This window comes from Sarcophilus harrisii, chromosome 3 (assembly GCF_902635505.1).
Source record: "Sarcophilus harrisii chromosome 3, mSarHar1.11, whole genome shotgun sequence".
NCBI classification, from domain to species: domain Eukaryota; kingdom Metazoa; phylum Chordata; class Mammalia; order Dasyuromorphia; family Dasyuridae; genus Sarcophilus; species Sarcophilus harrisii.
This window is the reverse complement of record NC_045428.1, coordinates 334193623-334206477: the sequence shown is the minus strand read 5'-3', so window position 1 is coordinate 334206477 and position 12855 is coordinate 334193623. Positions and strand designations below refer to the sequence as shown.

At 31.3% G+C, this 12855-nt stretch overlaps 1 protein-coding gene across 1 annotated transcript in view; it reads left to right on the top strand.

Moving 5' to 3' along the window:
• The window catches only part of DPP10 (dipeptidyl peptidase like 10), an 817253-nt gene that overhangs the window by 759551 nt on the left and 44847 nt on the right, over positions 1–12855 (top strand). The window contains exons 13-15 of the mRNA XM_031959980.1: positions 2207–2314; positions 9306–9397; positions 9781–9828. Of these exons, the coding sequence (XP_031815840.1) occupies positions 2207–2314; positions 9306–9397; positions 9781–9828 (248 nt within the window). The remainder of the gene's footprint in view (positions 1–2206; positions 2315–9305; positions 9398–9780; positions 9829–12855) is intronic.

The window sequence follows — 12855 nt, the reverse complement described above, 5'->3', positions numbered from 1 at the left end:
GATACCTTGTTGGTGGAATTGTGAATGAATCCAGGTATTCTGGAGAACAATTTGGAGATATGCTCACAGAGTTATCAAACTGTGCATATCCTTTGATTCAGCAGTATTTCCACTGGGCTTATATCTGAAAGAGATTTTAAAGGAAGCAAATGGACCCACGAATGTAAAAATGTTTGTGGCAGCCCTTTTTGCAGTGGTTAGAAACTGTCAATTGAATGGATGGCCATCATTTGGAGAATGGCTAAATAAATTGTGGTATATGAATTTTATGGAATATAGTTGTTTTATAAGAAACGTTCAGCAGGATGATTTTAGAGAGGCCTGGAAAGACTTGCATGAACTGAAGCTAAGTGAAATGAGCAGAACCAGATCATTATACATGGCAACAACAAAATTATATGATGATCAGTTCTGATAGATGTGACTTTTTCTAACAATTAGATGATTGATGCCAGTTCCAATGACCTTGTGATGAAGAAAGCCATCTCTACCCAGAGAGAGGACTGTGGGAACTTTATGTGGATCACACCATAACATTTTCCCTCTTTTTGTTGTTTGCTTGCATTTTGTTTTCTTTCTTAATTTTTTTTTGATCTGATTTTTCTCGTGCAGCAAGATTATTGTATAAACATGTATACTGATATTGGATTTAATTTAATAAAATTAATTAATTTAATATATTTTGGATTACTTGCCATCTAAAGGATATGGTGCAGGGAAGGAGGGGAAAATTTGGAACACAAGGTTTTCTAAGAGTCAGTATTGAAAAATTGTCCATGCATATGTTTTGAAAATAATAAGCTTAAAAAAAACACTCAAAATTCAAGGAATTAGATATCTTATTCAGAAACCAAAATAACACCCTTTGTTCATAAGATGATGGTATCTTTTGAGAATCCCAAAGAATCAACTTAATAAAACCTACTAGAAACTATTAACAATTTTAGAAAATTTGCAGAATATAAAATAAGACCACATAAATAATTGGTATTTCCATATTACCAACAAATTTCAGAGAAAGAGTTAGAAAGAGAAATTCCACTTAATATGACTGTACACAACATAAAATATTTTGGAATGTACCTGCCAAGACAAACCCAAGAAGTATATGAACACAATTATAAAACACATCTTACACAAATAAAATCAAATCTAAACAATTTGAAAAATATCAATTGTTCATGTATAGGCTGAGCTAATAATAAACATGACAATTCTACCTAACTTAATCAACTTCTTCAGTGCCATACCAACCAAATACAGTGGCCAAATACTGTGCCAAAAATACTTTATCTAGAATAGAATTATAAAATTCATCTGCAAAATAAAAAATAAATCAAGAATTTCCTATAAATTAAGGCAAAAAATTTAAAGGAAAGGGGCCAGTTATACCAGACCTAAAATTACATTATGAATTAGCACTCTTCAAAATCATTTGATTAAGTTAGGGATTTATAATTTTTTTTTCTTTTCTTGTGTGTTCTTTTGTTTTGTTTTTATCTGATGACATGCTCAACATAACAAATATTGACATATGTTTTAATGAATTGAATATATTTAACCTTTATCAGGTTGCTTGCTACCTTGAGGAGGAGGAAGGTAAGGGAGGGAGAGAGAAAAATTTAGAACACAAAAGTTTTACCAAAATGAATTTTGGAAACTATCTCTACATGTATTTGAAAAAGTAAAATAATATGAGAGAATTAGATGAGAAAATATTTGCAGAACAGTGTAAAAGTTGATATATGGATACTGATGGTCATCATAAGCTTTTTTATAGTGCTTTAAGATTGCAAAAAATTATTAACAGATATCTGATGTATACATTGAACTAATTAGTTTCTGAGAAACTTTGCAATTCTCAAAATTATAATTCTTTTAATATTCATGTATGAGGTATATACATATATAGAGAGAGCTAACATAAATCTATAACATTCTGATTTTATTTACCATTCTCTTCTAAGAATTCTCTTCCACAAATGTACTCTATTATATAGCCTTTGTTAGGCATAGATCTGTGTGCATTTGAAACTAATAATACTTTTTATATCCTAGAATTTGAATGTTTTACTAATTCTAACTCAATTTTTCAATTATTTTCAAGAAATGGATTTTTGATAATTATTGTATTGCATCTTTGTGAGTGCATTCATTTATTTCCTACACAAATCTCAGATTTTTGCATGTACTTCTATAATTACAGAATGAGGAACCTGTGTTTTCCAAAGATGGAAGCAAGTTCTTTATGACAGTCCCTGTTAAACAGGGAGGTCGAGGAGAATTCCATCACATTGCCATGTTCATTGTTCAGGTAAGACTTGTAATTTTCTCTATAGTTTGGTTAAATTTTCATTAATCTCTTGATTTGCCTTTTGTTGTATGAGTATCTGACCATTTAGGAGCTAATGAGTGGTCCGTTATTGTTCAATGGAACAAAATATATCATATATCCTCCATGGTACAATTTGGAAATCAAGAACCTTCTAAAATTTGCCTCACTTTTACCATTGTCCCTATATTCCCACTCCATCTGGGTTAGTATCCTCAAAAATCCTCTGAATACACCATACTCATTATCATCTCTAAATCTTTGACAATGTTCTTTCTGTCAAAAAATAGTTTCCTTCAAATCTCTCCTTATATAAATTCTACTTATCTCTGAAGACCAAATTCAAATCTACCTTCCTCAATGTGACCTTTTTTGAAGTTCTCTTTATAGAATGTGCTTTGTACTTGGGAACACATCTTACAGCAATGCAGCTTAATTTCTATTTTGTTCAAAGATACTCAGGAAAATGTTATGAAGTGGTGGTTGTGAGGAGCTTCTGAGCAATAAATAATGATTTCAATGGAAAAGAAAATGGTCATATTCTCATTCCATTCCTATGCAAATGAAAAACTGATTATATTCTCCACATGGCCAGAAGAAAAAATATTTAAATATTATGAGATATTGACCCACAAGATATTAGAAGAGCTCTCTTGGATTGTTATATGTTAGTTGGCTATCTACTACATGAAAAAGTTTTGTGAATTCTTTATATGTCTATTAACTTAATAAAGTGAAACGAAAGAAACTTTATTCCATAACTACTGACCAATGCTTATCAGGAAATAGCACTCAGGATGATATGACTTGCCATAAATGAAATAAAATGTGTCTGTCTGCTATGCTTAGCACACAGCATTAATTTCATTGTCGGTAATTTCTAAAGCAAACACAGAGTTTAAAAGTGTATTAAGCACTGTGATTAAGCATTGGATCACTTCAGATATTTTCAATAAGCATATATTTCTATTGTATGTCCCTAACTCTGGAGAATTCAATTCTCAGAAATCTGATCAATTGTCATTCATACAGCTCAGCATGGAGGACTTTAAAAATTGAACACTTCACTACTTTTTCTCCCTTACATTTTGGAAAAACACAGACTTAATCACATTAAGTGACTCAGACTTGTAACAGAACATAGTGGGCTAGCCAGCTCCCAAAATTCCATCAAATTAAAAAAAAATACATGTTGGTAAATTAATTCATTTTCTTTATTCATCAGTAGAACATTTTTTATTCAAACTAAATTAAACTGATTTGAAGCGATGATTTCATTTTGTGTAATTTCAACTATCATTATGCATTATCAATTGCATGAACAATACAGTATTAAAATTTTTCTTCCTCTATTCCATCACATCTTCAATCCAATAAGGAGAAAAATTATGAAAGTTTACTACTGTATCTCAATGTCTTACCTTGGAATACCTTGGAACCCTAATATAAAAAATCTACACAAAAATAGTTTGCCTGCCATTTCTTAGTAATTTAAGTGACTTTTTAAATGTACAATGTAAATATTATAATATTTTTATTTTTTAAATTTTAGTCAATAAACAGTTAAAAATAAGTTTATAATATGAGGAAATTCTGGATAAGGTAGCAAGAAATAATGCAAGTCGTCATAGACTCACCAGTCAGACAATTTATTACTCACTGATATGCAAGTATTAGATTCCCTGGCCCTTTAGTACCACAAACAACTTTCTATCTTGTGACTGTTACTGGATAGATGTACAGGAATCAAGAAGTGCAGTAATCACTTGGGTGCAGTAATCAACCAACATGGTGGTTCACTCTCTACTTATATTGGTCACAAGGACATTGGGATTAAAAAAGTTTTTCTTTTGTTTTATTTTTTTCAATCTTGAATAATTGTATTGAATAATGCTTGATAAAACTGATTATCATCTGGAAAACCTTGTATCCCTTACTGAAATTAAGGTGAATAAACTAGTTATTGAATACATAAGGATTTCCCAGTACATACATAGGTTGATCAGTAAACAATTAGACACTAAATCACTTCTGTCAATTAGATCCTTAAAAAAGCATTATTTAATCTATATTTATATAATACCTCATGAGTAATTTCATCTTCTGTCCTCATGTCAAAGCTAAGGAGACTGAATCCCCAATGGGGTAGATGGTTTTCCCAAGATAACAAAAGCAGCAAGCATTAATAGTAGAATTTAAACACAAACCCTATGGTGATAGGACCAATACTCTAATAGTAACCGTCCCATATCCTTTCCCCTTAGTGATAAAAATAAATCTGAGTTTGAAAAAATAATCTAACCTGGAGGTAAAAAATTGATAACTAACTTTCTTGAGTAACATCAAAATGAAAGCAATTGTTTACATATAAACACCTAATAAAAGATATAGAATATGTGACATGTCCTGAAACAAATTTTGAAATAATATGAAAAAATGTTTTATAATACTTACATGTAGTATGTATTGTCCTAAAAATGATTCCCATTGAAACATGATCATATATTTATGTAATTTAGAGCTGGAAAGAAATTCATTCAGTTACATGACTCATTTCATAAATGAAGAACCAAAGCTTAGTAGATCAAATGCATTTTGAAAAGTATTCAACAAGTAGAGGTGGATTTTTAATCAAGGTCCTAAAATTTTTTTCCATTGTTCTATATATTTTAATATTTCCCATTATAAACTTTAACAGAAATTTCATATTTTCAAGATATACTTAAATATTATAATCTTTAAAATTTTCTGTTTTTTAGTATTTGCAAAATCACTTTGCATTGCAAAATGTAAGGGAGAAAAAGTTGTGAAGTGTTCAATTTTTAAAGGCCTCCATGCTGAGCTGTATGAATGACAATTGATCAGATTTCTGAGAATTGAATTCTCCAGAGTTAGGGACACACATTAGCAATATATAACAATATCTTATTGTAATATAGTATAAAATACTGAATGTGTCCTAAAACTTAACAATATTTTAAAATTTTTCTTAGAAAAGAAAAGAAAGAATGATCATCTCCCAATAAGCTTTGTTGGACCAAATAAATTTTTAGGATAAAGGATATCAAAACTCATTGAAATCAGACTTACTTTATATATGCCATAAATTATAAAACTTCAATAAATTTTTGTTGAATGGATTTTATTGCCAGTGAATTAAATCCAGAAATTTTATTCAGGATCAAGAATTTTTATTTTGGAGGCAGAGAAGCTGTATTCAAATTTCAGTTCTGATGTCTATTTAACTTTAGACAACCCACTTAAACTGCCTAGATGTCATTTTCCTCTAATATAAAATAAGGAAGTAATACGAACTGACCTGGGAAATCACTTCCAGTTCTTATTATCTGATCCCACCATGACTCTATGAATTGATAAAGAAAAGCAAGATGGCAGGAATCTCCTGGGTCATAGAAGCACTAAAAATGACTATAAGTGTCCTCCATTTTCCTTGAAAATGATCTGTTTGTTGACTCTTGTAGTGCTAGATTTGAAGGGGAAAAGGTTGTTACAAAGACTTGAAGTTAAAGCTAATAACTTTAGGAGTAATTTTACAATAAACCCAAAGAGCATGATGTCATTTCCTTCCTCTCCACAAACAGGGTATATTTCCATTGTGAATATGGATGCTATGGACCCAAATAAAACCAATTTTGTTCCTTAAGGCCTAGAGTCATTATTATCTTCAATTTATAATCTTGGATTCTACCATAAGCAAACCAAAATCCAAGTTGTAGAAAAGTTGACATATATTTGTTCATTCATTTAGAAGGACTTGATCACATACTTATAATTTGTAAAACTATGCTCATGTAGCACGGGTTGTGATTATACAAGTCTAGATTTGATTCTCTTTTCAGTTAGGAGTATGCAGTAATTCTAAGGTGTATGACAAATACAGAGAAGAATTTGATTTCTTTGTTTGAAGGGGCTATTTTCCTTTTATCTGTATAATCCTAATGTCTAGCCCAATTCTTGGAATATAGTAGGCATTTGAGGAATTTTTGTTGAATTAATTTGAGTTGAAAAATAAGAAAAAATATTGATATGGATAATAGATATCAGAGAAAAAATATTTCACTGTGTTATTTAATTGTCATTATATATATGAAGTAAAATAGAACATTTTGATTTGCCCAGATTATTCAGATGTTGCTGTATCTTCAAATGGTCACATCTTTGGGGACTGATTTTTTATGTGAGGGTTTTGATTGAGTATATGGGATTGTTATTTATTGACTTTTTATCGCTCAAATTTGTCACATTTATTGGACATTTTGCTGCTAGGGGTACCTGTTCATATACATGTAGATTTCTGCATTAGATTATAGGTTTTTTTCAAGAGAAGGACTTTGTTCTCTCTAAACTTAGTATCTTGAATTTAGTATCTCACCAATGTCTAACCACAGTGCTCTAAATACAATAAGCATGTGATATATGTTTGCTTAATTAAACGGATAATTGTCTCATTTTACTCTTCATTTTCTGTGAAAAATTCAGTAATAATCAGCCTGTAATTCTGCCCCAGGATATCTTTTGGCCATAATAAAAACTATATAACTTCACTATGAACTTAGTTTCAATGCTCAAGATTGAATGAGTTAAATGGAACTTGTGTGACTCAAGTGTTCCCTTCTGCTAATCTGAATTTGTGAGCTTTCTAATGATCAGGTATTTTCCTTTTCTTTTGTAACCAAGATGTTCACATTGTATTCTAGTCCTAGTATTTGAGGCTCTCTTCAGTTTACTTGTAATCTAAGACCTTGCCTTTGTATGGTACACATTACTTACTTTCTCTATGATCTGGACTTTGTAGACTTTTAGCAATAGTGTTACCCTGTCCTTGAAAGACAATCATTATGACTGGATTATTTTTTTATTGCCAGACCTACCTGATGTTGAGATGTGGGCATTACCCTACTTCTGTATCAACATTATCTGTATCTTCTTTCACCATTCCCCTGGGTGGAAAATCCATTTTACCAAGGCCTCCCAATTTCATTTTTGCAAAATCTTTCAAATATACTAATTTATCTCTTCTGACACTGCCATCATTCTGATGAAGGTCCTAAATCACCTCACACATGGATTATCACAAAAATTGCATGTTTCTTTCCACTCCATTCCAGTGCCATTCATTCATTGAAGTGATTTTCCTAAAGCATAGGTCTCACCATCCAACCTCTCTCCCCCCAATAAATACTACTGACTCTTTATTGTCTCCAGGATCAGATACAAATTTTCTTCTTGGTATTGAGAGCCCTTCATAATCTGACCCCTCATATTCTTTTTAAACCTATTTTACTCCCATATTCTCTGATCTAATGACATTGACCTTCTTGTTCCCCAAAGAAGTCACTCCATCTTTTAGCTTTCATCTCCCAGGATTTTCTCCAACCATTTGATGTACCTGAAATATTTACCTTCTTCATCTCCACCTATTTTTTCTCTCATTTCCTTTTAAGCCTCAATTAAAATCCATTCTTCAATTGGAAGCCTTTTTCAACTCCTCTTAATTCTATACCTTCCCTTCATTTAATTATTTCTCACTTTGTTTCTACCATTTGATTGTAAGTTCCTTGAGGGCTGTCTTTTGCCTTTTCCTGTAGTTTTGGTACTTATATTGCCTGGTGCATAGTAGATATTTGATAAATGTTTACTGACTATTTTATGTTCCATAGCTTTGCCAAAGTGTTCTTGGAACTCTTCATTTGAACTTCACTACCTATGTCTTACTACTTCTCTGCCTTTAACATCTTCCTATTTGGTGCTGAGTTATATTTTTCAACTGCTTATCTGAAAAGTTCAGAATTCCTCATATTAGCCATTCATTGTTAGCACTGTCCAGGACTTTTTTCCAAACCATTCTGGTATAACCTACCCCAATACTCACTAAGAATTGTGCTGGGAGACATTTCCTTTTAAAATTCATTTGGATCTAGGCACCAAAAGTATTGTAACTTTTTTTTGTATTTGTCATATTTCTTGACAAAAGCATATGTACATATGTAGGTAAATAGGTAAATTTAGAATAACATTTTAATGTAAATCTGATGCTGCCTTTAAAAAAAAGATTTTTTTTCAAGTAAGATAGGACATGGTAAATCTTTCTTTTATTGCAATAATAGGAGAAATTTCAAGGTATAAGTAATCTAAAACTTTATAAATACATCCATATATATGTATGTATAAATACATATACATATATATATATATACATACATACATGATTTAAGGGTCAAAGATACAGTTTGGATTTCTTTGTTGTAATTGCTGACCCATTCCACATTCTAGTTATAAATTTTGATTAAACTGATCAGTTTCAATCCATCTAGAACAGAATGATCTACATCTAATTTCCTGTCAAACATACTTGCATTTAAATATACTGTAACTTACTATTTGGCATGTAGCCTGTGAATTTTAAGTGGAAACTTTCTCAAATCAATTATATGTCTAAAGGGAAGACAAGAAAATAATATTTTGTACATTTTTTATATATGTGTATGATTATATGGATGCAGTTTTGAACTTAGATTTGATTAACCAAATGTTACATAGAAATGATTTTATACATAAAAAGAAAAGAAAACTGTACATAAGAGTTCTGTAGTTTCACATTCAATTCTCTTTTTCTACCTTATTACATAAGATCGTATTTATTTTATAGTATTAATTCAGAATTTTTTCAAATAAAAAATTAAGTGATAAACAAACATTGATTTTTCCTAGCTTTAGTTTTCTAGTGGGAAAGATAAAGACAATATACAGAATGGTGTCTAGATTTCTTCTAGCTCTAATATTCTATGAATCTGTGATTAAATAACTAAAGATGTTATATGGCATATACAGGCAGTTCTTTATAATAACAGCATATTCCAAATATAAGCTGTTTTAAGTTTAAAATATGCATCTTATCCAAGCTAAAGCTGTTTAAATAAAATGAAAATCAATATTTTCTATTTCTTTGCAGCCTAAAAGTGAGCAAATCAGTGTGCGACATCTGACATCAGGAAACTGGGAAGTCATAAAAATCTTGGCATATGATGAAAGTACTCAAAAGATGTGAGCATTTTTTTTGTGCTTTAACAAGTTAGAAATCAGGTTTGTCAAAAATGAAGTATGTTCACTTGTAATCATCATTGTACTTACTGTACTTCAATAAATATTGTGAGGTTATTTTTTTCTCTTTAATCTCCCAAAATGAAAATGAGAGGTTTGGGAAAGGCATTCATAAATGTACTTTATTGTTTTAAGTATGTAATTATTATAATTATTATAAATGAAATTAGTAGTATTAAGAGTAGAATTATTATAATCAAATTACTTTGTTTTATTGGAAATTATAAAATGCTATTTTCATATGTTGGAAATCAAATGAGAATTCAATGATGATGTTGAGAAAACTAGATGCTTCTCTAACAGTATTTCTTCACATTTTTGGACAGTTATTTCTTGAGCACAGAGACTTCTCCAAGAGGAAGGCAACTGCATAGGTAAGTAATGCACAATGAATTATTTTTCATTAGTAAACACTGTAAGATCTCTATCATTGTAAATATGTGGTCACCTAAGGAAAATGAATATACAGATAATCCATAACTTACCTTATAAAACTGAGCTGGTTTGAGTAATTTTTGGCAATTAGATTAAATCCCCCTCACAACTGAAATCTCTCTCCAGTGTTTTATCTCCCTAATAAGAATGCAGAATCAGAAGAAGAGCCAAGATGACAGAATAAATGCATGATCTCATCTGAACTTTCCCCAAAATCTCTTCAAATACTTATAAATACTGACTCCAAACAAATTCTAGAGTTACAGAACCACACCATCCCCCAAAAAGATGTAGTAAAATACTTTTCTCCCCTAAAACATTTTAGAAAGTTGGCAGGAAAGATCTGTTCCACCAGGTTGAGAGTAGACCCCAGTTCATTGCAGGCCACATTAGCATAGAACAATCCCCAATAAACCAGGAATAGTCTTTGGGAGCCACTAAATCAGGTTCAACTTATTCAGGGGTTCCCAGCCTACAGAGTTAAAAGTTGCACAACTCATCACAAGAAGATTAAAGGGATCTCTTAGCTCTGAGGCAGGGCTCTGTTCCTTTGCCCATAAGTCGATCCTGTTCGTATCCTAGGTAGTAGTCACAGAATTAGCAGGATCACAGGCCAACGGGGTTTGGGGCTACAAAAAGAGGGACCTTCCTCACAGTTTCAGGGCAGAAAAGAGTGCTTGTGGTAATTCACAGACAAGAGCAGAGGCCAGCAGAGTAACAACACCTATATTAGAGTCATATGATCTAAGGATAAGAGTTGAAAACTTTCAGTTTCCTAAAAGTATTTCTAAAAACAGTTGTAAAAAACCCCTGAACTTTAAGACAATTCATTCTCCACTCTGGAAGCAGAACTTTACTTTTACAAAGAGTTAGAAGTCAAGTCATAGGCTGGAAAAGTGAGCAAACAATTAAAAAGAAATTCTGGCCAATCAAAGTTACTATAGTATCAAACAAGACCAAAACACAAACTCAGAAGAAGATATAGCAAAGTCAAAGTTCCTATATACAAAAATTCCAAGAAAAAAAATGTAGATTGGTCTCAGACTATAGAAAAGATCAAAAAGGATTTTGAAAATAAAGTAATAGAAGTAAAGGAAAAATTTGGAAAACAAATAGTGATGTAAGAAAATCTTGGAAAATGAGTCAACAACTTTGAAATACAAAAATTACTGAAGAAAATAACACCTTAAAAACATTATAGGTCAAATGATAAAGGAAGTACAAAAAAGTCAATTATGAGGAAAATGCTTTAAAAAGCAGAACTGACCAAATGGGAAGAGTCACAGAAATTCACTGTAAAAAACAAAACAAAAAAAAAATCAAAATCAAAATTCTTACAAATTAAAATTTACCAAATGGAAAGGAGGCACAAAAGCTCACTGAAGAAAATAATTCCTTAAGAACATTCCTTAAAAATAATTCCTTAAGATGTGAGCAAATAGAAGCTAATGAGAAATTAAAAAAAAAATAAAACAAAACAAAAAGAATGAAAAAAGAGAGATTCTGAAATATTTCATTGGAGGAAAAACTGACCTAGAAAAAAGGTCCATGAGAAATAATTCAAAAAATTACTGGACTGCCTGACAGCCATGATAAAAACAAAGCCTAGACATAATTAAAGAGGAGCAGCTAGGTAGCATGATAGTTAGAGTATTGTCCCTAAAGTCAGAAACAACTGAATTCAAATCTGATCTTAGACATGATTCTTAGTAACTGTGTGAGTCTGACTTTTTGCAAGTCAATTCACTCCAAATGCTTTTTGAATGTATCTGTGTGTGTGTGTGTGTGTGTGTGTGTGTGTGTGTGTCTAAAAAGAAAGTGGAGTCTTACAGAACAGTAATTATTTCACCTATTTGTTTTACAGTATTTTTCAAATAGCAAATGTTTAATAAATGCTAGATTCATGTATTTATCTTTTATTTGAAATTCCCTGACACATTCTCAGTGTCAAACAATGTTTGTAACCAGCTCACCTTTTTCTACTTCTTGGGCTTGTTCAATCATCAATGATTTTTTATCTTTTTTTTCCCCACCCTTCTTTCCTCTATATCATGTCCACTTGGAGACTTATTTCTTCATTGAACACCCATCCCCTGTTTTCACTTTCCTATTTTTTACTCTTTTAAATTATCCCTTCTGCCAGGCTTCTAATTGATTATATTAATATATTTTCCCAGGTCTCATTTTGCTTATGAGTGTTATTTCTCAGTCATTTCTCAGTCATATATGATTCTTCAAATTCCCCTATTTGGAGTTTTATTGGCAGAGATATTGAAGTGCTTTGGCATTTCCTTTTCCAGCTCATTTTACAGATAAGTAACATGAAGCAAATAGGATTGAGTGACTTGCCTAGGATTATACAACTAATAAATATCTGAGGGAGATTTGAACTCAGAAAGATGAATCTTCACCCTAGTCTCAGCACTCTTTCCACTGAATCACCTAGATGTTTGCTCTTTTACATCCCATTCCCCATTTCTATCTCAATTCATTGATACAACAAATACCAATGGATCAAGCAAGAACAGCTTTTCCTCTCTCCTCCAGCTACCCATTAAAGTCAAATATATATAATTGAGTAAGCACTGTTTTAGCAAGACATATGGACTTTGGAAGTCAAGCACTCCACCGCCTTTCATTTTTTCATATAAACCTGAGGATACAAGTTGTGTTATATCTAAAATTTGAACAGATTTCCAAATTCAGCAACCTTTCCACTATACCAATCTCATGCTCGGCTTCTTATGATAGATTTTGTTATACAGAAGCTCATACTTGAACTAAATTTTTAAAAGGTTTTTTTTTTTTATTTTTTCAATACATACAAAGATAGTTTTCAACATTCACCTCCACAAAACCTTGTGTACCAAAATTTTCCCTCCCTCTCCTCCATTTTCCCTCCCTATGAGAGAAAGCAATACAATATAGGTTAAACATATGCAATTCTTCTAAACATATTTTCTCAT